At 36.1% G+C, this 26,401-nt stretch overlaps 2 protein-coding genes across 2 annotated transcripts; one reads left to right on the top strand and one right to left on the bottom strand.

Annotated features, from left to right (window-relative positions):
• Positions 1–2,341: 2,341 nt before the first annotated feature.
• tnk1 (tyrosine kinase, non-receptor, 1) lies at positions 2,342–15,624 on the bottom strand. The gene is made up of 14 exons (XM_065248877.2): positions 15,375–15,624; positions 10,410–10,592; positions 10,210–10,280; positions 9,931–10,119; positions 9,425–9,577; positions 8,269–8,546; positions 8,057–8,183; positions 7,766–7,909; positions 5,489–5,583; positions 5,064–5,273; positions 4,475–4,539; positions 3,173–3,618; positions 2,952–3,047; positions 2,342–2,857 (listed from the first exon to the last, which is right to left on the bottom strand). The coding sequence occupies exons 2-14, from the start codon at positions 10,567–10,569 to the stop codon at positions 2,705–2,707; spliced, it is 2,187 nt and encodes a 728-aa protein (XP_065104949.1). The 5' UTR covers positions 10,570–10,592; positions 15,375–15,624; the 3' UTR covers positions 2,342–2,704.
• A 2,713-nt stretch (positions 15,625–18,337) lies between these two features.
• On the top strand, positions 18,338–25,742 carry senp3b (SUMO specific peptidase 3b). The gene is made up of 11 exons (XM_065248841.1): positions 18,338–18,493; positions 19,026–19,766; positions 19,851–20,003; positions 20,302–20,413; positions 20,553–20,700; positions 22,235–22,282; positions 24,179–24,256; positions 24,466–24,603; positions 24,745–24,828; positions 24,925–24,975; positions 25,126–25,742. Exons 2-11 carry the CDS (start codon positions 19,064–19,066, stop codon positions 25,234–25,236), a joined length of 1,626 nt encoding a protein of 541 aa, XP_065104913.1. The 5' UTR covers positions 18,338–18,493; positions 19,026–19,063; the 3' UTR covers positions 25,237–25,742.
• Positions 25,743–26,401: the final 659 nt, after the last annotated feature.

Below are 26,401 nucleotides of genomic sequence, written 5' to 3'. Positions count from 1 at the left end.
AGTTGTTAAATGTTATGAGGTGTTCTTCTGAACTGTATACTGTTAATTCTTTGTATAGTGTGCACTAAATGATGAGTTCATTGTGACATGCTTTTAGAATGGTTGGGGTAAGTTGTCACAGTTGGAATAAATCACGTTTGGACTAAACATCTTATTGACAAGGATATACATGTAGCCATTTTATTATTATTATTAAATAATCAGAACCCAATCAAAATCAAATTAATATTTGGCCACTTAGTAGGTGTGTATGCTAAAATCTTGGTTACATTTATATAAAGGTGTGGCACCATAAGATATAACGGAAGTCTTGAGTTTTTCTAAGGTTTTTTAATTGAATATGAAAGAGGAAGGTGCTATCAGTTTAAAAACCCTAAATGCTTCATTCTTCAGAAGGCAGATTTGCATTCTGCATAAATATAGGTGAAAAAATCTCAAAACAAAACATTATCATCTCCATCATCACAGGAATGGTTTTAAAGGGGAAAGTTGGTTGTGCACTCACATCAGTTGATTTTCAGCATGTCAGTACCAGGTCTGAAATTTGTTTTATTTGTCTAGGCCGGGCCTATCCTGCAGTTATTTTAAGTAATTTTTTTCTAAAAATTCTGTACTTTTAAACAATATTAATAAATAATTGTGAAAAATGTATAAAAGCAAATTATAAAACAAAAAATGTTTATCTGCTGTTTAGTGAATTATGAGAGATGCCTCCACCTGATCAGCTGAGACAACCACAACCTTAAAAAACAACTTAAGACACACCTGTCTATACACACAACTTTTCATTATAAATAGTTATGGTCATAAATGTGTGATTTATATAAGTGTGCAGTGAAATGTGACGAGTATAATATAATATAATAATAGCTTAAACAGTATTTTAAAAAATAATAAATGTCATATTTTTTAATGTACATATAGGAAAGAGAACGAATAAACATGACTGATATTTAAACATTTATGTTTCATCAGTACTTTTAATTATTTAATAGGACACCAGTCCTTTTAAGAGCTGTATGAGAAAACGAAAGTCAAGTCCAATGTAGGCCATTTTGACCCTCTCCATGCATTTGTGTTGTTTTTTGTTTCATGCATTCTAGAGTTAATGTTATAAAATTATATGATTGTTTTATGGATTTTAATACTTTTACCTATTATATTCGCAACAAATAATAATGACATCAAGAACAGCATAAACACTGAATGAAGTACTCTAAAACCAAGAGTATCGGTTTGATTTTTAATGCACAACCTGATCAAATAATATACTGCACATAATGCATTGTAAATAGCAAAATGCACAAATGTGATGTAATGCTGTTATATTATAGTAAGTCAATTTGTTGTTGTAGCCCAAATCTAAACGTCATTAAAGATTTAGCCATCAGCCAGTGAGGTGAAAACAGCTGTGCAGTGTCTTGAACCTTGAATTCTTTTTAAGCTATTTATGTTAGGGCACATAGGAGATAGACTAATTTAGCATGTGACGGACACCGCTCTATTTTCAGCTGGGTGTTCACATGCTTCTCCTATAGATATTGGCCTTGTGTCTTTTGAGTTATGCATATATAAGAAGTAGCTCTTATCTCTCTGTGACTATTTAGGAGTGAGGTTTATTTGAACTGAATACTGGTAATGCGTTTTTGTACATAACTATTTGGTTCTGTCTATGGGAGAAGTACCACATTTCCAACTTTCCTTACTTGTTTTGTTCATTAACTGTAGGAGATTTTTCAGTAGTACAGGCTCCCCCTGGAGGACATGTGAAATAAATCTGACACCCTTTTTTAAATATACATTTTTCAGTCCCAACAAAAAGACATACTGACTATCAAAGGGCCCTGTCTGCCATGCAACAGCTGTGGTGATATTATTTTTGAGGTAACGGTTTAAAACAGAACAAAAGATAAAATTATCTTATGTTTCCGTGTTGTGGTTTGATGGTGTATTTTTTTAGCTTGTATTTAGTTTTTTGTATGATGTCATGTCCCTTTGTAGTCCTGCCCATGATCATAGCTCTGTTAATGGTCCATGGCCATGACTGACACCCCAGTCCAGCCCCACCTTGGTGACCTGTTCAGCCATGAACATGAGTAACTGCTCTTTCACATCCCTTGGTCCTTCCCAATCCCATAGTCCTGGATGGAGTTTGTGCTATAGTGTAAAGGCCACACATATAGGTGTGTTTTGTCTTCATGTTTTAAATTTTATTTGCCTTTTTTATGATTTAAAGTTTAACTTACAAAATACCCACAAATAAGTCAAGTGAATTTTCCATCACTCAAATAAAAAGCAGTAGAAATGAATTCTGCACGCATCATAAACTTAATAAAAAAGTTTTTTTATAAAAAGTTTACTTTATTAAACAGCTACAAATAGTCTATATATACACATATTTATACACAGATCTGAAAACAAACAATTAATTAAATGTCACAACTATAATGGTTTCTCTTAAAAAAAGTCAAGTTATACATTACACTTCTATTAATATACTTTCATTATTTCAGTGTTGTTGTACCCGAGACTGAACCTCATGCAGCTCTTAATGTCTCTAATTTAATCATGAAGTGCACAGTAGAGACACTACCGATACTTTTTCACTAGCTACAACCGTTTTTGTGGCCTGTTGACAGAATTCATTGATATTAAGAACAGTATCATTTAATTATAAATCAGAGATTGAATGTTAAACTCTTTCTCATCGTCTTTCTGATCCCTCTCTGGTCCTATCTCGGTCTTTGATCACTCTAATAATGTGACGGCTTGCCAGTTGCAGGTCCCAGTTGTAGCGGGCGAGGAGTTTTTGACATTCCTCACGAGAGCACTGATTCATGTAAAACAGCTGGTCTGTCTGATGATGTTAGGAAAAGACAAAAATGACTTGAAGCAATGCAAAGACAAAACAGAGGATATTTGCATGGATAAACGCTGGTTATTTCTGTTACCTTAAGCTGTTGCTCTGCCCGCGCAGGATTCCATTCATTGCGATGCAATGCCCTCTGAACCTCTTCACTGGTCACTCCATGTACCGCCTCCTGAACCTTACCGAGCATCCATCATTCATTACATTAAAAGAAAAAAAAAAATCAAACAGCTAATTAATTGAAAATGTTTTAATGTAATTGGAGAGTATAAATGTTGACTATACCGGAATAAACATGCATACCTGTGCTATGAGTGCCTCCTTATTCACTTGTGGTGGGTACCTTTCCGGTCCCTTATCTCGATCTTTTTCCTTATACCGCTCCTTCTCTTTATTCACGTCATCATCTAACTGAGGGCTCGATTTGGCCAGTTGGCTCATCCGGGTAAGATTGTTGCTCCCAAAACACTGCTGCTGAGGTTGGTGTTGGAACTGTAGCTGTAAGTGATGAGTTGGAGGGGCCCAGGCACCGGGGTTTGCTTGTCTACGGTCATGAATCATCATTTGGGGTTTGAAGCGTTTGAGCATGGGGGGTGGTGGGCGTGGGGGTGGAGGTGTGAAGACAACAGCGTCACTAAACCTGCGGGGGTCTAGGGGGATTTGGTTCGGCAAGGCTCTACGGTGGCCGGGGTGAGCGGCATTGTCTCCACTGTTGTCTCCAAGGACTGACTCCAGACTTTTGGACATGCCTGAGGAATGAAGTGAGACAAGTAAGTTATAATGTATAGGCAGTCTTGATCACACTGTCTGGGCTTATTTCAACACTGTTCATTATCCCACTTATTATACAGCTAGTTACCTCATAAGTAAGGGTAGGAACATAAATATTGATTTGAAATAGGAAATTTCTAAAGGGGACAGAGAATGAAAAACCATTTTTACCTTGTCTTTGTTGAATAATGGTAGTCTACCCGCATTCACAAACATACAAAAAGTGCTAAACATGCTAAACATCTCAGTCTCATAGTAATTCCTCTTTTAGAAATGTCAGCCAGAAAACGGCCCAATCTGAAAAACTGATGCTTATGACATCACAGGTATCTAACTGCCCCTCCACTTTAAAATAATTGGCTACATTTTTTGAGTGGCAGCAAAGTCAGCCAATCAGTAATGAGATTGCAAGTTAAGCCAGTAGGGGGAGCCAAATAGGTGCAAAACCACTTGTTTAAAATCCCCCACCCTAATAGAGCTATCTGAGAGAGGTTTTTAGGAAGCTTCTAAGGCATTACAGACCCAAACAAAAAAATTTTTGTATACATGTCACATCACAGAACAAGGATAAATACTCCTTTCAATCATTCTATGTCACCTTTAACGAATGCAGACCTTTCATTTTAAGATAAAACAATGTCATGGTTCCCGAACACACTATTTGGTTTAATAATTTGCATATAATGTCATATATGTTATTAAAAGACATTTTTATATTTAATTTTGTGAAATACTAAACCGTAAAAACTGTAAACCTAAAATACACCTTTACGTAAATCTGTGCAAGCACAGTTTTGTCCTTCTAAGAAGTGTAAATCGAATTTAAGTACTAACCTGACATTTTCTTCAGATTGGATCCATTCTTGACTTTTGTTGATGGAATCCCCCAATTTCCAGTGCTGGAAAGGTTTAAATAAAATACTCAGTCCAATAGTCCTATTAGATTAGCATTGACTCATGAATTTATAACTTCATATGCAGTGGCGGCTCGTGAAATTCAAAATAAGTGTTTTCGGAGTGTCATGTGTGTTGCTTGCGCTTTCAAAAAATGTGTTCGTTGCGTCATGTGAACCATTTGCATCACGTGTTTTGTCAAAAAAGTGCCTGCTGCGCACGCGTCAAAACCGTTTATGATAAAAGAGACGCTAAAGTTCACCAAATACACGCAAGACACTCCTTTAACAGTAAACTTTGATTACGCATGAGATTATGGGAGTATCTGGCAAACGCGAGCGTCTCTTTTATCATAAACCCTCTGCAGCAGGCACCTATTTTGACGCACATAGGTTCACTCGACGCGCAGAACACATATTTTGAAATTACGAACCACACACGACGGGCTACATACATGTTGTGACGAACTTCGCATCGTGCGCCCTCGAAAAAAGAAGTCACCGGCCACCACTGTTCATGTGTCACTTACTCATTTAACCGTTCTGGGGTGCCCCAGCTCCGTGCTGGATCACTATCTCCGTGGCCAGCGTGATGTAGACTGCCTCGCACAGGAGGAGAGATCAGAGCAGAACTGGACACAGGAGTTACTGCTGTAAGAGAGGGCGCTGCCAATGCTGGAGGGAACCAGCCAGTACCCAGAGTTCTCTGGTTTTGCCCCTTCCACTCAGATATGTCCTGCCTATAACAGAACAACACAGAAAATACAGAACATGACTGTTAACGCAATATTGACTACATTAAGAAATAAAATGAGGAAGGAAATTAGCAATGTAGAGAATAAGGTGAAGTATTTAAAATGTTAGCTAAAGAAAGGGTTAAATAGAAGGACAAGTAAAAATATAAATGTTAAAGAAATTATTTTTATGTTTCTTTCCTCCTATCCCCCTTTCTTACCCATGTTCTATTACAGTGATTAGATCATTCGGCTGTAGAGAGAGTTTTCTAGGGTCTGTAAATTCTTTCACTGCACGAAGCTCCATAGGCTGTGCCTAAAAAATGAATTTAAAAGATGTTACATAGAGGTTGAGGTGAAAAGGCGACATTTAATTTGTTCATGTTATGGTTTGCACAGTGTATTAATATGGAACATACTATGAACTATGAACATATTGTTACATTTTAGAATAATAGTAAACTTATCAAAACTATGGCAGCTGTGACTATGGGAATTATGTTAATACTAAAAGCATCCATAATAGTTTAAAACTCTTATATTTTATCATCTGACTGCAGTGTAGTCAACCCTTGGCTGGAATTTGCAGAAATATTCTCTTGGCATTTTATCAAATGGCTTTTTGTGGTTTCACCCTGGGATAAGAGATTTGAAAGAGTTCCTATGTATTCCGGGATCTTATTGACTGGTTTTCTTCATATATATATATATATATATATATATATATATATATAGTCCAAGTCATATACTTAAAAAACACCTTTTTTTAAATAAAATTGTAGCTTTCTAATAAAATAAATTAATATGTTGAAACAATACACCTTCAAAAAATAATTTTATGTATCATGAAAAACATTTAAAGGCCCACTAAAGTGCCATTCATCATTATTTGCGCATCATTATTTTATGTGGTGATGTTGTTTTTAATGAAACAGGAAGTCAGTCCGGAACTATGGAGAAGACCCTCCCCCTTTATTTAAATGACCAATAGCATTTAGTTTATGGCACAGTACAACAAAGCTACATTTGACAGTTTGTGAGGACCACAGTTGTAATAAGATACAAGTTGAACAGAGATAAAATGAAACTTATTACAGAATAAAAACAATTATATACATAGCTTCATTATATTTATAGAGAGTATTTGATTGGACATGAAATTTAATGAGAAGCTGTAGTGTAGGATGACATAATAAAAATGTTATACTTTAAGAGCACATGCCAAACTGTAAGTTTTGAATGCTTATATCTTTTTTATGAGATTTTTGTCAACGTTTTTTACCATAACAGTTTATTTATATCCTTAAAGGAATAGTCTACTCATTTTCAATATTAAACTATGTTATTACCTTAACTAAGAAGAGTTGATTCATCCCTCTATCATCTTAGTGCGTGCACGTAAGCGCTGGAGTGCGCTGCTACACTTCGATAGCATTTAGCTTAGCCCCATTCATTCAATGGTACCACTCAGAGATAAAGTTAGAAGTGACCAAACACATCAACGTTTTTCCTATTTAAGACGAGTAGTTATACGAGCAAGTTTGGTGGTACAAAATAAAACGTAGCGCTTTTCTAAGCGGATTTAAAAGGGGAACTATATTGTATGGCGGAACAGCACTTTTGGGAGTACTTTGACTCGGTGCAGTAACACTCTCCCATTATGAGAGGGAGAAGGGGAGCGGATTTTTCAGGCGAGTTGAAGTACTCCCACAAGTGCTATTCCGCCATACAATATAGTTCCTCTTTTAAATCCACTTAGAAAAGCGCTACATTTTATTTTGTACCACCAAACTTGCTCGTATAACTACTCGTCTTAAATAGGAAAAACGTTGATGTGTTTGGTCACTTCTAACTTTATCTCTGAGTGGTACCATTGAATGAATGGGGCTAAGCTAAATGCTATCGAAGTGTCGCAGCGCGCCCCAGCTCAAGATGATAGAGGGATGTATCAACTCTTCTTAGTTAAGGTAATAACATATTTTAATATTGAAAATGAGTAGACTATTCCTTTAAGCCTAACATATTTATACTAAAAGGAAAAAAGTTTCATTTTGATTTCATGGGGACTTTAACCGAAGTGTTTTAAAGGTGACATATCACAAGACTTTTTTTAAGATGTAAAATAATTCTTTGGTGTCCCCAGAGAACATATGTGTTTTAGGTAAACACATACGTTTTAGCTCAAAAATCATATAGATAATTTATTAAAGCACGTTAAAATTGCCACTTTGTATGTGTGAGCAAAAATGTGCCGTTTTTGGGTGTGCACTTTTACACATGCAAATGAGCTGATCTCTGCACTAAATGGCAGTGCTGTGGTTGGATAATGCAGATTAAGGGGCGGTATAATCCCCTTCTGACATCACAAGGGGAGCCAGATTTCAATTACCTATTTTTCACATGCGTCAGAGAATTGTTTACCAAAACTTAGTTACTGGGTTAATCTTTTACACATTTTTTAGATTTTTTTTCCGTTTAGGCCTCTGCAAAACACTTACCTCAGCTACCATGGTTGTGAGCTGTGAGAAGGTCGGTCGATCAGCAGCACTACAGGCCCAACATTTACGCATCACAGAGTATATCTCCTGCGGACAGTCTTGTGGCCTCTCCAACCGATCACCACGCTCTACACTGTATAATATCTGCAAACACACCACACAACCTCTTAGTCTACAGCTTAAAACAGATCATTTTAATTAGATTTTTTAATGCATTCATTGCATCTTTGATCTTTGCATTGACTTGTTTAGTATTGCAAGTTAATACTAGTCATGTAAACTAAAATATACCTGTTTGCCATAGAGCCCCAACCAGGGCTCTTCACAGTAAGTGAACATTTCCCATAACGTGACACCGAACATCCAGACATCAGAGGCATGAGAGAAAGAACCCACACGTAAACTCTCAGGAGCACACCTGCAGAAAGTGAGACTGGATTTAGTATCTTTGACCATACGATAACACGCAAGATCTTCCTGGCATTTCATGTCTAGCCTCTCACCATGCAAAGGGAATACGTCTGTGCGCCGTCATGACATAGTGATCCCTTTCCTGATCCAAGCCCCTCATCAGTCCAAAGTCTCCGATCTTCACTAACTCTTTAGAAGCCAAGAGCACATTACGTGCAGCAAGATCTCTGTGGATGAACCGCCTGGACTCTAAATACTCCATACCCGCAGCAATCTGTGTGCTGAAGAGCCAGAGTCGTAACAGGGGGTAAAATCCCTGCCGCAGACGCAGTGTGTCGTATAAAGAACCGAGAGGAGCCAGCTCTGTTACCTGATAAACAAGAAAGTGTAATTACATCATTTGTTTTTCTGTAGGTCATTGATACTTTTCATGTGACGTCACGCTCTTAGGGGAACGCCCTGCTGGAGGGCAAGATGTGCTATCTGCCGTTGTCCACAGGGCAAGAGTGATTTCTTTTGTTTAGCCTAAATACATAGTTGTTGTGCAATGAAATGCACTGACAATCAGACAAGCCTAGGCTATGCTTCTACCGAATGTCGTCAGAGATAAAAACCCAGAAAACAGCAACTTGGGAATTTTGTGCCATAAACCCCCTGCAGTGTCAGACAGTCATCTATAGACACTCGTTTTTACAGTGACCACTTTATTAAAGGTAATCTTGTGTAAAAACACTGGATTTATTAATGACTGTATGTTTGGCCATAAATCATATATTTGGGTATATAGTGCATTTACTGTAACTAAGTAAAGTTAAATGCAATGCGATGTGAAAGAGTGGAAATGCAATGTTTGATTATTTGTGGTACAAAGATTGTTAAGCTTGTGTTCATACATTGCTGATCTTAATTGTTTTCATGAATTTAATTTAAAATATTTAAAATATTATAGTACAATAGACCTTTTGCATGATACAGATACAAAGTTTTTTGTGGGCGGAGTCTAACGGGTGGCATCTGTGTGAAGTGTCCTCTATGTTTCTCTTTAGTGTAATGCTTCTTATAGTGTTTTCCTTACGTAACGTTTATTTTTTTAGATGTGTGTGCATGTATGTAATGTATATGTATTGTTCTTTATTGGTAAATCATTCTGAAGCTCAATTATAACCGTGTAGTGAAATGCAATGTATTGAAAATATTCATAATCTTTCAAAACCAATTAGCCTAATTTTATATAAATGAGTAAATTACCATTTTAAGGGGCTGAGTAAGGACAACACCATAGAGGTGTATAATGTTGGGGTGGTCAAGAGACTGCATGATTGTAACTTCCTGGAGGAAATCTGTCACCATTTCTCCCAACCTCGATGAGTTACTCCTCAATGTTTTCACTGCTACGGGAATCTTAAAAGAAAGAGATCGACATTATAAAATAATACATTAAACATTTTGACTTTATAGATAGAACGGACAAAGACAATTATATCTGGAGTAGAGGTAAAACATAGCATTAGGGTTTAACATTAAACATTACTTTAAACAGTTTTAAATGATTATAAAAGCAACAGAATATTTTTTTTAATTTAGTGTATTTTTCAGTGCTATTATAAATGCATAAACAAAGTGTGCAAGCAAACAGACCATTAAACCAAACCTATTAAGACAAGAAAAGAACAATACTAACTGATTGAAGGATACTATTAAATCAATTCACTTTAGGACTACATCTCCACCATGTCAGAAAATAATCAACTCACCACTCGTCCAGTTGGTGTAAACCATTCTGCTTTTCTAACAACACCAAAGGAACCTGAGCCCAGCTTCTCCCCAAAGACCAGTTCACTGTCCTGAATAAGACAGGGGAGAGCACGTCCTGTGTCTGGCCCCTGGCCAGGTCCAACACCCTTATTCTGGTCATTTCCCTCCTGGGTACGACCATTAAAAACCTACGGGAACATTAAAGTGATGATTAACAGATATCCTTATCAGTGATAAGTAAATAAAAAATCAGGTTGTAAAGAAGTTAAATACTCTACTTTGACCATCCATGATCGTGGTCGCACGTTGCTTTTATACTGTTTGACAGCTTCCCATAATCGTCGCTGTCCTGTTGACAAATAAAAACATAATTTAACCAACAACAAAATACAAACGATAACACGATCGTCATATTTATCACAGAAGTTTAAAACAAACAGCAAGATTATCAAAAAGTCAACTGTGTAACAAAACAAACCTGGTTTACTAATGCCAATATGTTCAAGATCTGCTTCTTTAACGTAATTGAGGTGTTCAATACGCGTCACATTGAGTCCATCGCGCAGCTTCAAATAAAATCTCTCCAGCTGCACCTCAGCAAGGATCTGGTACAGCCACTGAGTGTCATGATCCATCATAATTTCACTGTATTACAACAACCCTGTTGATCAATAAAGTTACAATCAATTCAGAATGACATCAAGACCTGAGGACATGTGACTCAATAAAACCTGCGTGTTTGAAATGAAAGAAAAGAAAGTACCTCTCTAGCTGTGTATCACTTTGTGAGACATACTATACAGACATCATTTATGACTAAGAAGTATTACTACTTTATCAGTCGTTGCAAAAAATCTGAATATTCTCATCTAATTTACTCAGTGAGGTTTCAAGTAAAAAATGTAAGCTACCACATTAATTACAAAAAATATTTTTCCTCTCACTCTCCTTTTGTTCTCGTCATAGTGTGTCTCACATTAAAAGTCAGTCACCTTAAGCCTATTTTACCATAGCTGTTGTTGATTTAAACACCACAGTTTTTCAATATTTTACTATGTTCTTACCTCAACTTAGATGATAAAAGCAGATAAAAAATGAGAACTATATTGTATGTCAGAAAAGCACATAGCTTGCATAAATTTTTATCAGCTTAAAAAAAATCACCCCGTTTTATTTTGTGCCACCATACTTACTCGAGTAACTACTCGTGTAACAGTCTTTAAATAGGGAAAACATGGAAGTGTTTGGTGGCTTCTAAATTCATCCCTGTTTGGAACCTAAGGAATGAATGGGGCTAGGATAAATGCCAACACATTCACGATGCGCTGTACAAAGATAAAGTGCACGCATTGAAAAAAGATAGGTATGTATTCATTTGTCTAGGTAAGAACATAGGAAAATATTGAAAAACGGTGGTGTTTTCCTTTAAGTAGGCCTCTTTGAAAGACATGTGAATAGATAGTTATTTTAATATATTGTAAGATGTTTGTTTATAAATGTTGCTTTAATGTGTGAGCATCATACGGTTTTTCTGTCTTTTTATGTAATCCCACACTGACTGTGATTGTAAGATCAGATGTCTGTGTGGGCTTTGTTATATGAACAAAGACTCTAATGGACTCCTATGTTACTGTATATGGACAAAAACCCCAAAGACATACAAAAATCTCACAAAGAGTTAATGGCAAAGAATGTATGTGAATCTATATTAATATTCCTACTGACACGTTTAAAGGAAAGATAACTAAAAATCTTTAAAACGTTTTTATTTGTCGATCCCTTTTGCACAGTACTGTGTATAGTGAAGGTTATATATGGTTTCTGCAGTAAAAACATAAGTATACAGTTTTTGTTGAACAAACGTAACTTTCAGTAAACTCTGCAAAGAATCAATAACAACAACAGAGTCCTTTTTGTTACCTTAAGGTAGATTCCCTTAGTTCAAATCATAACTAAAGCGAATCAACTACATTGAGCTAATGTTACTTTGTAAAATATCTACTATATATAATGTATACAATGTTATCTACAGATCGGCTGCAAAACATCCCTTCACATAGCGGTGATCCATGATCGCCATCTCCCCTCGTCTTTAGGAAACCAAAACATTTGTTATTTTCGACAAGGTATTTGTTCTACACTCTTAGAAAGGATGTGTTAATTTTTTACACATCTTTGTGTGTTAAGTTTTTAAAACATTATGTGTAATTTTATCACATTATGTGTCATTTTGTGTTGATTTTGTGTTAAAATATCACACAAGTTGTGTTAAAAGTAACACAAAATGTGTTGTTTCCATAATAACACAGAGATGGGTGGATTCTGGGACAACGCATTTAGTGTGTCGTCCCAGAATCAACACTAATGTGTTGTTTTTAACACATTCGTTCTAAGAGTGTAGAGTTCAGTTTAGCCACCAGTCAGACCATTAAATAAACAGAGACCAGAAGTTAAGTTCCATCCAGATGCGTAACCGTGCACATGCATCCAATGAAACCGTCTATATATCAATAGTTACAGATTTATTCATTCCTATATTTTAAACCCTTAGAAGTTGTCACTTGGGCAGTACCTTTGCAAAAAGAATACCTGAAAGGTGGTACCTTAAAGGTACATGTCTGTGCCAGAATGGTACACATTAGGACCTTTTAAAAAGGTACCGTCCCAGTGACAACTTCTGTACCTTTTTTTCTGAGAGTGTACAGTTAACTGTTAGAGTTAGGGTAGCCAGTCTAAATAGGTCCTACTTTGCCATTCCTTGCAATTAATGGCCTCATTGGGTTGCTATGGTCACCTTTTAAGAATTTGCTGTAAAGCTAAAGCCAACTGGCAAAAACACAAACACTATGAGCTGTGTGATGCTAAACAAACGATATGAACTACAAGCTATTTGAATTTTAGGGTGCCCTTCCAATTACTGGCTTGAATTTTTTCCAAAACTAAGTTATGAGATACAAAAGTGAGGGAAAATACAGCACCAAACAAGGCGGAATAATTATAACCTGCATTTTAACAAATAGTCATAGGAAATACAATAATGAGAATGAATGGTAGAAGGTTAAAACACCAAACGAACCACTTTTTCAAGTGAATACCAATGTGGAGAAAGGTATGTGACGAACTATGACTTCTGGCATGCATGTCTGAAAGAGAATGATTTACCAGCTCATAAAGATCAGTCTCATAAACTCTTAAGTAATAGTCTTTAAACAGTAATAATACCATTTTTTTAAAGCATCACAGGCATGGCACTTTTTTAAGGAAACTGACAAGGAAATCCACTTCAAACAGTTTCATGCTGTACTGCACATTTTAAAATATGCAAGTATTGCTCAAACATCATTATTTTTGCCTGCTAAGCAAGTCTGTGAACCTCCCGCAACCTCTGAATGTTTCACACGCAGCGTGTGCACAAGAAAACTAGAGTCTCACTGCACCCCTTTGTTTAAAGAACCATGACAACAAAAACACAGACACATGACCTTTAGTTAATAATCAGCCAGTATGCTTCAGGAGGATTCAAAGTGACAGGTCTAAAACTATGGGTGCTTGTCTGAGCAGGTAACCCGAGAGTATCAAAATATGATTCTTGAAGACTCCACACCCATACTCCACACCCTAAATGACAAGAAAAACAGTAGACTCTGTGTATAATGTAAAGGCTCTACAGTTGAGTAAAGTCTCACCAAATTCTGAACTTATGCACTTGGAATGAATGCATTGTGGGTTCAATAGAGCCAGATCATATAACCCAAATATCTGTTACATTTTAAAGAATATGCTACTTTTACATTGATAATAAATATTAAAATATGTAAGGAATAATTGACGATGGGTCGTTGAATTATTTGAAAATTCTGTTTGGTTGAAAAATGTTCCAAAGGTATGCATTATTTTTCAATAAACATGCACCTAACCTGTCAAATGTCTAAAAATAACCCCCAGAGAAATGTCTTAGCAATTTTGTGGCTGCGGTGTTACCACCTTGAGTGTGCATTATTTTCAAATAATTCAAAGGACCAGAGTCAATTGTTCCACTTATACCACGGTTCCCACAAAAATTGCTTAGACATTGCTCTGGTGCTTAATTTAAGACATTTGACAGGTTAGGTGTGCGTTTCTAAAAATATAATGCATACCTCTGGAACATTTCTCAACCAATCAGAATAAAGCATTCAACAGCCCCATGCATGGTATAAACAGTTAAAAGTCTGTATTGCAGTACCCACAGACTTTATCGCTTTCTGATAAAGCAGTGCTCCATTGCTTTTGTTTACATTTGATATGGAGCCTCCTCTGAAACTGGGTGTGTACTAAAAGATCAGACAAAGCATCCTATAGCATTATGCTAATCAAATAAATTTCTACCTTCGAAGAATTTAAGCCCTGTTTCACAGACAATGGTTAGCTAAACCCAAGACTAGTTCAATAAAGGTTTCTTTTTTTTTATAAACATGCCAAAAAAAAGACATTTCGGTTGTGTATCTTGAGACAAATCAATGGCACTGGCAAATGTATTAAGATTTGTCAGTGCAAGTTATTTTCAGTTGAGACAGCACAAACAAGTGTCTTAATCTCGGACTAGCATTAAGCCTGTGGCCATTTATAAAGCATTACTATACGGAAAGGTGAAACACAGTGCTCAAGGCAATTATGTTTTTCCGTATCTATGACTTATGTTTTGTTTAAAGATGTGACATAAATTTAATTAACAATCAAATGTGTCATATGTCATCCGTTAGTCACAAATTAATATTTGTGTAATTTCCGCTCTGTGCCAACACAACATTACTAATTTCACCATTAAATCTGGTGTCATAAGTATCTGTTATATATCAAATCTAGTGAGATTTTGTAGGGCATTAAATTGTTATTGATCCTGAAGTTTCAAGAAAAAGAGAAATTATACTAGAAGAAAAGATACCAGAAAAGTACAAACGTGGCCCATGCAGAAGAATCTTTCATGACTGCAATGATTATTACAGTAATGTCATTATTAAGGATTTATATAAAATAAATAAACAAATATGACTGTACAGAATAAGGAAGAACTTTTACAGAGGCAGAGAAAAGCAGCTTTGGAAAGCAAAAATTCATACAATACACTTTGGTTTCACCTTGTTTCATAAGTCAGCCATGACAGCAGATAAGGTAAGCTTAGCTATCTACCCAGGTATGAGTTAAAGTATAACAGCAAAGCGGAAGTGACAGTTTTTCAAAAAGAAAATAGCAAATAGTTAGTTTTGACCAAACCTTTCGTTTACACTTTTATACTGATTTGACTATAACATTTATTTGATAACATTAATATTTGTTATTAAATAAGATACGATAATAAGCTATAGTAAGCATACCGACGCTGTCAACTACAGTAACTTTACCACAATGTGAAAAATAAGATTTTTTGTTTGCACTAAATGTTCAAAGAAAAGCTTTTACTTACCAATAAGCGATCGACGTCGAGTCACTTTTCCAGCTTGTACACTAACGACATTCCAGGCACGAGATTTCCATTATAAGTCGTTAAATTTTACAGAGTTCAGACATAAACGCATGATCATCCTTACTTGTGTTACAACATTGAAGTTTAATTAATCGTACTATTCGATATCAGTAGTCTGTGTGTTTCTATATAAGTACCTACAGGTGATTTATAGATCGCATCTGACGTCTCTCTGTTTTTCCCTCTTTCTGTGCGTTTCCTCACTCCGCCCATCATGCAATACTTCCCCCATCCACCTGCTCGATTCCTGACCTCTTGTTAGGTAATATTAATGACTGACTCAGGTTTGATTCTGACATGCATTTTTTTCACGTTGTTTTGTGTTGTCAATATGATCTACAGTATACATCACCTACCTTACTATTAAATGAAATGTTCACTAATATCACCAGTAAAGAGTTTATGGGTTTAATTAATGCTATGGAATCTAGCATTATGTAGGTATGTATCTGCAACTAACCAATTGCAAAATTGTTATTTAGTTAGACAATAGTATTTTTTTACAAAGAAATTGAACTATAAACCAGCCCCAAGTTTAAATAATTTAATTAAAATATTCACCTATTAATGTGCTGTTCATAGATGTTTTGTTATTATTATAATAATTAAAAGTAATTAGCCACGTGTATTTCACAGGAAATAATTAACTTGTAACACCCCAAAATAATGTTGAAATGAAGAATGTGATTACGACAAAGGAAGCGTATAATGACAAATTAAATTAAATGGGTGTGAAAGGAATTTTTAATTTTTTGTTTTAGTCTATTCAGTTCACATGAACTCTCGTGCTCGACTCCGGATCATTACAAACAAAGACTAAGCAGAACGAAAACAGATACTATTCCCCCTCAGTGCCGCTTTCAGGCTTTCCACTCTGATCCTGTCTTTCTGGTTTGACTGGATGTTTATGGTCTTCTTGTCACAAAAGACATATAGGCCTACTCACATGCAAATGCTTGTGTGAAATCATCTTATAAATTACCTAATATATACAATTGTAGAATGGCAAAAGTACAAAATGTTACATTTTATTATCATTTGATTATGTTTTAACCCATACATGCTTTATCAACAATAAGCAACCACATTTTATCCTGACTTTTATCCTGTCACCAAATGGATCAAACTGATACCATACATACTTTGCCTTTTTCTGTGTAAACTAAACTAATGAATCAGGACAGTTCATCACTTAACAATTGTGAGACAATTGTCTCAATATTCTCACATTAGATAAAAGTGTTAAAATCCAAATGTGTTGATTTGTCGAGTAGGTAAATTGTACATGTTAAAAAAGGTAAAAAAAAAAAGTCACATTCTGTACTTTTGTCTCGTATTCACTTTTTAATGTTTAGACATTTCTTGACCCCACAGAAAAAAATAACAATTTTGCCTTTATTGTACCAATATGTATGGAGCGCACTGTATATACTTAAAAAAGAGTCATGAACAATTATCACAACACATAAATACAGTTGCAAATAAATTATTTTTGTAATTTTCTATTGTTAATAATGACATATTGTTTGTTGTTGACTACATGTAAACATCTGTAACGTGAAATAGCTTAATGTGAAATTAGCACTGTAGTTCAAAGATGCCCTCATAGCTGATTCCTGACCGGTGCAATTTTGGAAATGTGTTTTTCCTTCCAATCATGTTATGACTCAATTCTTTTGATGACGTAAATCTTGAAGTATGTAGTCTGTATTTAACCATTTAGTCTACTGTCTAGGCCTAAAAAGATTGACGACAAACATACTAACAATTTGTAACTAATAAAAACTTTAAAAAAAAAAAGGTTTCTTTTATTTTTCCTTATGTTGTTTCTTTTGCTTCTCTTCAATCTGTTCATTCAAATTTGGAATGTTTTGCTTTTTTATTCATTTTACACTTGTATCCATCATCCAGCAGTATAGTTTTATAAAGTCATGTTGTGAGAGGTACAAGAGTTTATCCTGCCATTTAACAGACCAAAAGCAGGAAAATACTATGTCCAGTCAGTGTGCAAATTTTTCTTGTAAATACACATTTTCTTTATTTCACTGAATTTTTACAAAACAGACATAGTCAAAGTACAGTCAAGACTACAATAATACAAATAAAGTTTACATCCGGTTTATCATTATTCAAATATATTAAAGTTCTTACATATGCTAGCGAATTTGTCTTTGTTGATTTTTTTTATTGTTTAAATGAAAAAAAGTCTTCATGCATATTTGAATATCTTTTTCATAAACCATAAAAACAAAAGTTGCAAATATCTGTTTTTATCTCGACAAAGCAGACATAATAAATGGAACAGATAATGAAAATCAGACTTTTTTTCATGTTTAAGTGTTACAATTGGGTCCCCAGAGCTTCTATCAACCTAAAAATTAGGGGAAAAAATCAACCTAGTAACTTAGTTTTGGTAAACCATTCTCTGCAATCATGTGAAAATAGTTCATTGAAATTTGGCTTCCCCTGTGCTGCACTATCCAACCATGACACTGCCATTTAGTGCAGAGATCAGCTCATCTGCATTTAAAAGAACACACCCCAAATTGCACATTTTTGCTCACACCAACAAAGTGTCAATTTTAACATTCTATAATAAATGATCTATATGGTATTTTAAACTTAAACTTCACATACGTACTCTGGGGACACCAAATATTTATTTTAAATCTTAAAAAAAGTATTAATGATGTAAAAATGCTCCCTTTAAGAAGGTACAGTCAAAACTACAGTATGCATACAAAGAAAACCATACATTAAGCCAGGGGCTGAGCTAAATATTATATAATATTAAATAAATGACACATAGAAATACTCGTATTGGTTCTTTTAATTTTTGTTCTAAAAACCTGTAAAAGCATTATTCACACCCAGTGATGTCATCAGTTATGCGCCGCGTTACTATTTATCCTGTCGTCTGAAGGACGCGACTGTATCCATTGATTAGGGGGAAAACCTCGCAATGCAGAATTTGGTTAATTGGTACAAAAATCGCAATAAATAAAGTAAAACTCGCGCGTATACTGTAGCAAATAGTTGTTTGAAACTGCACGTAAAAGGTGAGTGACGTGTCGGGTTGACGCAGAGACTATAAAGATTGCACGGGTGCAACGTAGCTGTTAGCTAGCCAGCTAATTAGCCAATGTACACATGCCAGGTAGTAACCAAACCACCAAATAATGTACCTATAATGTCCGTCATTATTGCAAAACTTCAAACGCATGTTTCGCTAGATCATGAAATAGCTAATAAAATGGGACATGCAAGAGGTAAAATAAATTAATCTGTATGAGATATGTTGTCCGCTGATTTAGTCTTTAGGAGCAACATTTTACAATTCAGTATAAGGATATGTGCATATCAACACAGGTTTTTAAATGTGTTGAGAGAACATGCTATCTAACAGCACGTGCTGAAACGGGCTTCTATTCTATATTGTTCTGCTAATAATCTACACATTTTTTTAATGTATTTTACTCTGTCATGCAACATAAGGTTGATGACTGGTCTTGGATTAAATAAATAAATAGATTAATAATGTAAATCATTTTGACACAAGATTTATACAATTTTAAACTTCGACCCCGGCAGGCGGCGAGCTGGCGCAGGTAGCAGGTTGCCAGTGGACTATGAGAGACAGTGGTGGAAGCCTGGCCCAAAACCGCTGGCAGGGCGAACTCTCCTTGACTGTGAGCCAGGAAGCCAGCAGTGTTGGGGGAATGGGAGGTGGTCTAATGGATCCAAACTCCCCTCCTAATGCCACCAGCCCCATACACCTCAGATTAGGTCACAAGGAGAGGGTCTGGGCCGGTGATTACATAGAACCGGTAGAGGTTGATGAAGAGGTTGGTTTTGATGAGAATGAAGAATATTTGGAAGAGGATGAAGAACAAGATGACGAAGAGATCGATTCTGAGTGTGCTCCATGGGAGGAAAAAGAGGATGTGGAAGACTGGCAACGGCCATTTGAATCGCAACCACAAGTCATGCATGTTAATAGTTATCCACACCAGGCTCCATCACATGATGGGGCTGCCAAATTCCAAGCCAGAGACTTTCCAGAAAATACCGTACAGATACGACTTCATGGGCTAAGAGAGCAAAGAATGAAGCGTTGGAGAAGGCTGCGGTCCAGTGTGCGGCTACGAAACCGGCTTGTGCAAAATTGGAAAATTTGGAGACAGAGGGCACAGTGGGTTGGCAGCTTAGGGTATCGACGGGCAAGGAGGTGGCGCCATTATAGGCTTAATACCAGCAAGAGACGAGAGCAGGGATTTAACAATATGGGATCGTTACGGTTAGGTTTGGGCAAAACAAGCGGCAGACAAAGAGGCAAGATATCTTTTTTAACTTTAAAAATATTTTTTATAGATTATAGTCAAAACTGCATACTATAAATTTCTTTTTTTCCCACAGAAAATCAGTTTTGTGGTTTCAACGGTTATCATGGGGATTCTCTATCAAAATCAGCAGTCAGTGGAGGCCGGGAATATCATTCTGTGCCTGAGAAGCCTGCCCCTCAGAGGATGGAGTTGGCCCTCACAGAAGAGCAAAGGGCTTGTGCTCAAGGTAGCTCTTTGGGCTTTGAATATTTACAAAAAAACTCCTGTTCTGTTACCACAACTGTATCATTTTAGTTTTATGCTATACTGATGGAAGTGCTTAGTCCAAATTGGTCCTAGGTGGGTTACTATTTCCTGGTGCACGTGTTGTAAGACCAGTTATTTTTTCAGTCCTGATTTTCAAAATGATCCAGACAGCACAAATAGTTGTGTGAATACATTTACAGCATGTTGTTTAACATCTCGAGACTAACATCCCTAACTTTGTAGTGGGACCTAACTTTATGCATTCATTGTTTTCTCAGGTCTTCTTGATGAATATCTTCAAAAGTATGGAAGTCTTATTCCTGTACAATCAGATGATATTGTTGAGGAACTACAGAATATCTTCAATGAAGACTTTTCCCAGCCTCACAGGTCTGCACAACTTTAAATACTTTTTCTTTTGGTTGTTTTTGTGCAGTACATAATTTATGAAGTATATATTTAATGTATGTTAAAAGGGAAAGTTATTTACTGTGTTATTAAGGTTTTGTTATTAAACATTTGCTCATAGGAAAATAGTAGTGCAGCATTTAATTCAGTCCTACCAGAGATCACCAGGACAAGCCATGGTGAAAGGATTCCGGGTGAATTACAAGCGACATGTTCTCACGATGGATGACCTTACTACCCTCTATGGACAGAACTGGCTCAATGACCAGGTTAGTTTAAAGCTCACATAACACACGCTGTTTCTGCTTAATTTTGTGTACCTATAGAGTAGTATTACGTCCTTCATATCTTTGAAGAGTCTTAAATTTTATTAGATTTATAAAAGACAGATCAGCTCTAGCGATTCTTTCCAGAAAAGCACGAAATCCCGGAGACGTCCAGCAGAAGGAGCAAGTCACGAGCAAGCAACACACACAAAACATTATCTCACTATCTCTGGATAACTTATAATTCACTACATGTTTGTGTAGTTTACATTATATGCACTTAGACGCCGATTACCAACAAAGCACAGACATTTGAAGTAGTTATACTCACAGCCTAAGACTCCTGACATGGTTGGGACAACCCCATTTCAACGAACTCTAGCATTAAACAAGCACACACGCAAAACTCTGCTGTTACCCCGGATAAACAAACTATATTTATTGTTTCCATAAGGCTGGCTTAGTTCTCCTTACATCCAAAAACATACTTCTTCTTTTGTGACATTGTTGGGTCTTGATATAAAACAAGATTGTTGCGTGTAGTGAAGCCTGTGATTTCTACTCAAAGGAACAATGCTTATGAGGGTCCTTGTTCTCCCTCTGAAACTCTGATTGATGCATGGATGTGCTTTTCCTGGGGAAGTGCCCATAAAAAGATTATGGGGTCACTGATACCTAATGGAAATAGAAATACTCCATCACATACTCAACTGCTTCTTTTGACATGTTGCATTTGTTTAGCATAAGGATTACAACTCATTTACTGTGTTAATCACAGACTGTAAAAAAAGATGGACGACGCCTGTTCGCTCTCTTCCATTGGTGAAAAGTGAAGCCACCAGTGTCCCGATATGGCGCTGACATCTTGGGTCTTGAGTCTGCGCTGTAGCGATTTCGGGACCAGTCATGCGCAGTAGTGAGCAGAAAGTAAAGCCGCAAAATCAAGGCCCCGCCCTCGCTCTTGCAGAATGCGCATATCACAGCTGTCAATCATTACGTGACGCCACCGTTTTTATAGCATTAAATAACTAAGAAAAAACAAACTTATTTTAATAACAAACACTTGAATTTACATCAGCGTGATTAAAACGACAGTAAATGACAGAAACCAGTTTCGGAAAAAAGATAATTGAAGTGTAAGTAAATTTTTAGTTGGTCTCAAGTCCCATTAAGTAACATGGGGGAGGCGGGGTTTATGACCTATAGGATCAGTCACTGGGGGACGATCGAGACGTTTTGGCTTTAGTTTTCAGGGCTTGTGCAGCACGCTTGGTGTTAATAACTCAGAATGCATGAAATAGCATTAAAGGAGTAGTCCACTCTATAGATGGGGCCCATTGACTTACCATAGTATTTTTTTCCTACTATAAAAAGTCAATGGACCCCATCTTTAAAGTGGACTACTCCTTTAACACCCCCTTTAAAGTTGTACACTGACTACACCACAGTTTCTGCCATTTGATAATTTTTTATTATCCTGTTCTTTTCATTCCTGTCTAATGTACTCTACAAACTCATCTTTTATCTGATCCTTAAGGTCATGAACATGTATGGAGACCTTGTGATGGATTCAGTGCCTGAAAAGGTTTGTTGCTACTTTTCCAGAAAATATATGTTATTTCTGCCATATAAGTTATGTATAATTGTACAATAGTTAACCCTCAAAAAATCTTGCACAGTTAGATGTATATAACATGTTACATGTACAATAACCTATATGTAACCCTTGCTGTCTAAATGAGTCCGAATGCGCGCAGTCTAAATTTGAGCTACGGGCAAAAGACACAAAAAATATAGATTTTGGTCAAATTTAATAGAAATAAGATTATTGATCATTCATCTAGTGACCCCAATGCTCCAAATATTAAGTTAACATCTAAATTTATCTTTATTTGTAGGTTTTTTGAGAGGTGTACCATCCTAAACCTAATACAAAGGATGTTTGTCTATCTGAAGCAAGCAAAGCACTTGCGCCTCTGACGTTTTGATTAAAAGTAAAGTGCAGGACTTGCTTGATGTTAAAAGAGTTAGTAAGATAGAGAAAGTGCGGGACGAGATTAATGTTTAAAGAGAAGGGACAAGGAAATAGATGTTACTTTCACTGATCATAGACATCCAAAGCCTGCACACAAAGCTCTCAGCGTGTGATCCCAATATACACAGAATTACAGTTATTTAAAAGTTAAGTTTCAACAAGAATTCCACAGATAAAATCTATTGTCTTGAATGTTTTTGGTTAACAGTTGGGGAAAATTTCTGATGTGTAACATTATATTAGATCCTTACATTACAGTAGATCTTAAAGGAGCATTTCACGCGTAGAAACATTAATCTTTATTGAAAGTGTGTTATATTTGTAGTCGAAATGTAACATAAATATTTATGCAAATGGGTGAAGTGTCCCTTTAAAGCCACCTGCCTCAATATTAATCAAACAATAAAAGAAAAGAAAAAAGTTGAACATAGATTTTTCCTACAGATATTGGTTTTGACTTGATGTGCCATATTTGTTAGTATTACTAGAGATTTTAAGGTATGCTTGCAGTGATTTTATTTTGGAACTTTAAAACAAATATTTAACTTGATTTTTCTCAAAATTGACTGCCAATTTGATCAACTTTAAACATTTACATTTAGGCATTTAGCAGACGCTTTTATCCAAAGATTAGGAAACAATAAAGCGATTTGTCATAGGGAGGAAGTATGACACATTGTGTAACAATTTTTTATCAGATTTCAGTAAATCATAAATAAATCATGTGAAAATAAGTCATTATTAAAGATTTGCTCATTGTGACTCAATTTGTCTGAAGCATAGACTGTAAAAAAAGATGGACGACGCCTGTTCGCTCTCTTCCATTGGTGAAAAGTGAAGCCGCCAGTGTCCCGATATGGCGCTGACATCTTGGGTCTTGAGTCTGCGCTGTAGCGATTTCGGGACCAGTCATGCGCAGTAGTGAGCAGGAAGTAAAGCCGCAAAAATCAAGACCCCGCCCTTGCTCTCGCAGAATGGGCATATCACACGATATCACAGCTGTCAATCATGACGTGACACCACCGTTTTTATATCATTAAATAACTAACTAAACACAAACTTATTTTAAAAACAAACATTTGAATTTACATCAGCGTGATAAAAACTACAGTAAATGGCAGAAACCAGCTTCGGAACAAAGATAATTTGAAGTGTAATTACATTTTTTAATTGGTCTCAAGTCCCATTGAATAACATGGGGAGGCGGGGTTTATGACCTATACTGGGACGAGTCACTGGGGGGCTATCGAGAAGTTTTGGCTTCACTTTTCAGGGCTTGTGCGGCACGCTTGGTCTGAAGGGTTCAAAAATTTAAGTGGAAATTGAGATATTCTAGACATCAGACATTTGGTCATTTATTTTTATGGTGGTTGTATTGTTGTTGGTTGCAGGAAAAAATATAATTTCCATTCAAATATATCTAATTCTATCTGTGCTCATTTTTAGGTGCATTTCTTCAACAGCTTCTTTTATGACAAGTTAAGGACCAAAGGTTATGATGGTGTGAAACGGTGGACCAAGAATGTAAGAAAATTATAAACATGTTATTTAATTTTGTTGTAGAAAAGTACTGTATACAGGGCGTAATATAATCACGTTATATGATTGTAACCTTGTTATTCTTGGTGTAAAAGTGCTGCTGGGCCATACCTCTATGCTGGCACTCAAAGCACACAAGTGACACTTTTCTTGATGTGCTTTATTCATTTCATTCAATTCAAACATGTGTTTAGGTGGACATCTTCCAGAAGGATTTGTTGTTGATTCCCATCCATTTAGAAGTGCACTGGTCACTGGTTTCGGTTGATATTAAAGAGCGATCCATCACATACTTTGATTCTCAGCGAACTCTCAATCGTCGCTGCCCCAAGGTAAAAGCCCCATTGTAGGCCTAATATAGTATATATATTTCAGTCAGAGTGTTCCTGAAATGCAATGACATTTGTATGTAAGATAACACAAATATTTATTACTATTTATTTAACTTTTTTTCTTTCACTTTTTCTCCATAGCATATTTTCAAATACCTACAGGCAGAGGCTGTTATAAAAGGAAAGAGAGACTTTCTTACAGGATGGAAAGGCTTTTTTAAAATGGTGAGTCTGGTCATGTTAGAAGCTGTCTTCACACATTGTACTTGCGATTGACTGATGTTAAATTTAAATGTCTTATTTTTTTTTTGCATTTTACAGAACGTAGGCAGACAGAATAATGACAGTGACTGTGGGGCATTTGTCCTCCAGGTATGTATATTTACTATTTTTAACAGAAAAGTCATACTGCCCTCTTTTCAAAATGCAAATATATGTACTTGACAGCCACAAAACAATTACACGATGTTAAAATGTACATTTCAAACATAATATTTACCTCTGTATCTCTGCCTTCTCTAGTACTGCAAGTGTCTTGCATTGGGTCATCCCTTCAGCTTCAGTCAACAGGATATGCCCAAGCTGAGGAGACTTATGTACAAAGAACTTTGTCATTGCAAGCTTTCATTGTGATATTTGTGTAAAGAGCACAGTCAGATGAAAGACAAAACACACAAAAGATATATTTGTCGAACAACCCGAGAGACTTTACACTGAGGATGTTTTATCCCTACTCACTCATTTTAATTTTGTATAAGCTTTATCTTTAAATAGAGCCCAACATCTTGAGTCAGAGAACCGAGAGCGAGTTATTCGCTTGACATGTTGACAACAGTCTTGACAACCTGTGACACACTGCCTATTTGTAGGACCGTCATCAACACATTGTCCCAGGTTTCGTAATGAAGAGAGGGTGCCTCGGGGGAGAGGCAGCCCACCAAACAATTTTGTTCCATTTATGTAAAATCTGCTGATGGCCCTAAACAAATGGAACAATTTGTTTTGGAGTTTGTGTTTGTTCTGTGCATAAATAGGTTACAAAACTCCTAATCAAACGTTTTGGATCGAGAGGAGAAGCTCTCTGATATAACTGAAAAAATCATGTCTGTAGTTTTGTTATTAAATAAATCACCTTATGGAAATAATGTGTGTATTCTTCTGAACAGTTATATTATTGCTATGTTAACAAATAGTAATGATTTGAGAGTTATGATTTGTGTTTTATAAGCTGGTATATGAACAATAACTGAATCATTAAATGATCTGAACCAGGAATGCTTGTACTAGCAACATGGACAGAAAATCAGCTCTTGAGTAATAACAGGAGTCACTGTATTTTAAGCATTGCCCTACTGAAAAATCCAGCCAAGACCAGCATATATTTGTAGCTGGTTTTAGATGGTCTTCCAGCTAAAATTCAGCTTAAAAAGTGACCAAAACACAGATAAACCAGCTTACTATAGCAGCTAAGACCAGCATAAGCTGGTAGCTGGTTTAAGATGGTCCTCCCAGCCTGGCAAAGCTGGTTGGTCAGCTGGTCTTCCAGCCTGAACAACTAAGTCCAGCTTAAAAAGTGACCAATACACACATAGACCAGCTTGCTACACCAGCTAAAACTAAGCTTGGAGACCAGCTTAAACCAGCTCACCAGTTTATGCTGATCTATGCTGGATTTTTCAGTAGGGTATGCTGGTTTTTGCTAGTGTAGCAAGCTATGTTTTTTTCAGTGGGGTTACAAGTTGCCAAAAAGCAGCCAAGCTAAATAATACGTTCTATATAGACTTCGGTTGAGACTAAG

Source organism: Paramisgurnus dabryanus, chromosome 2 (assembly GCF_030506205.2).
Source record: "Paramisgurnus dabryanus chromosome 2, PD_genome_1.1, whole genome shotgun sequence".
In the NCBI taxonomy this organism is placed as follows: Eukaryota; Metazoa; Chordata; class Actinopteri; order Cypriniformes; family Cobitidae; genus Paramisgurnus; species Paramisgurnus dabryanus.
This window is presented reverse-complemented; position numbering and strand designations above follow the sequence as displayed.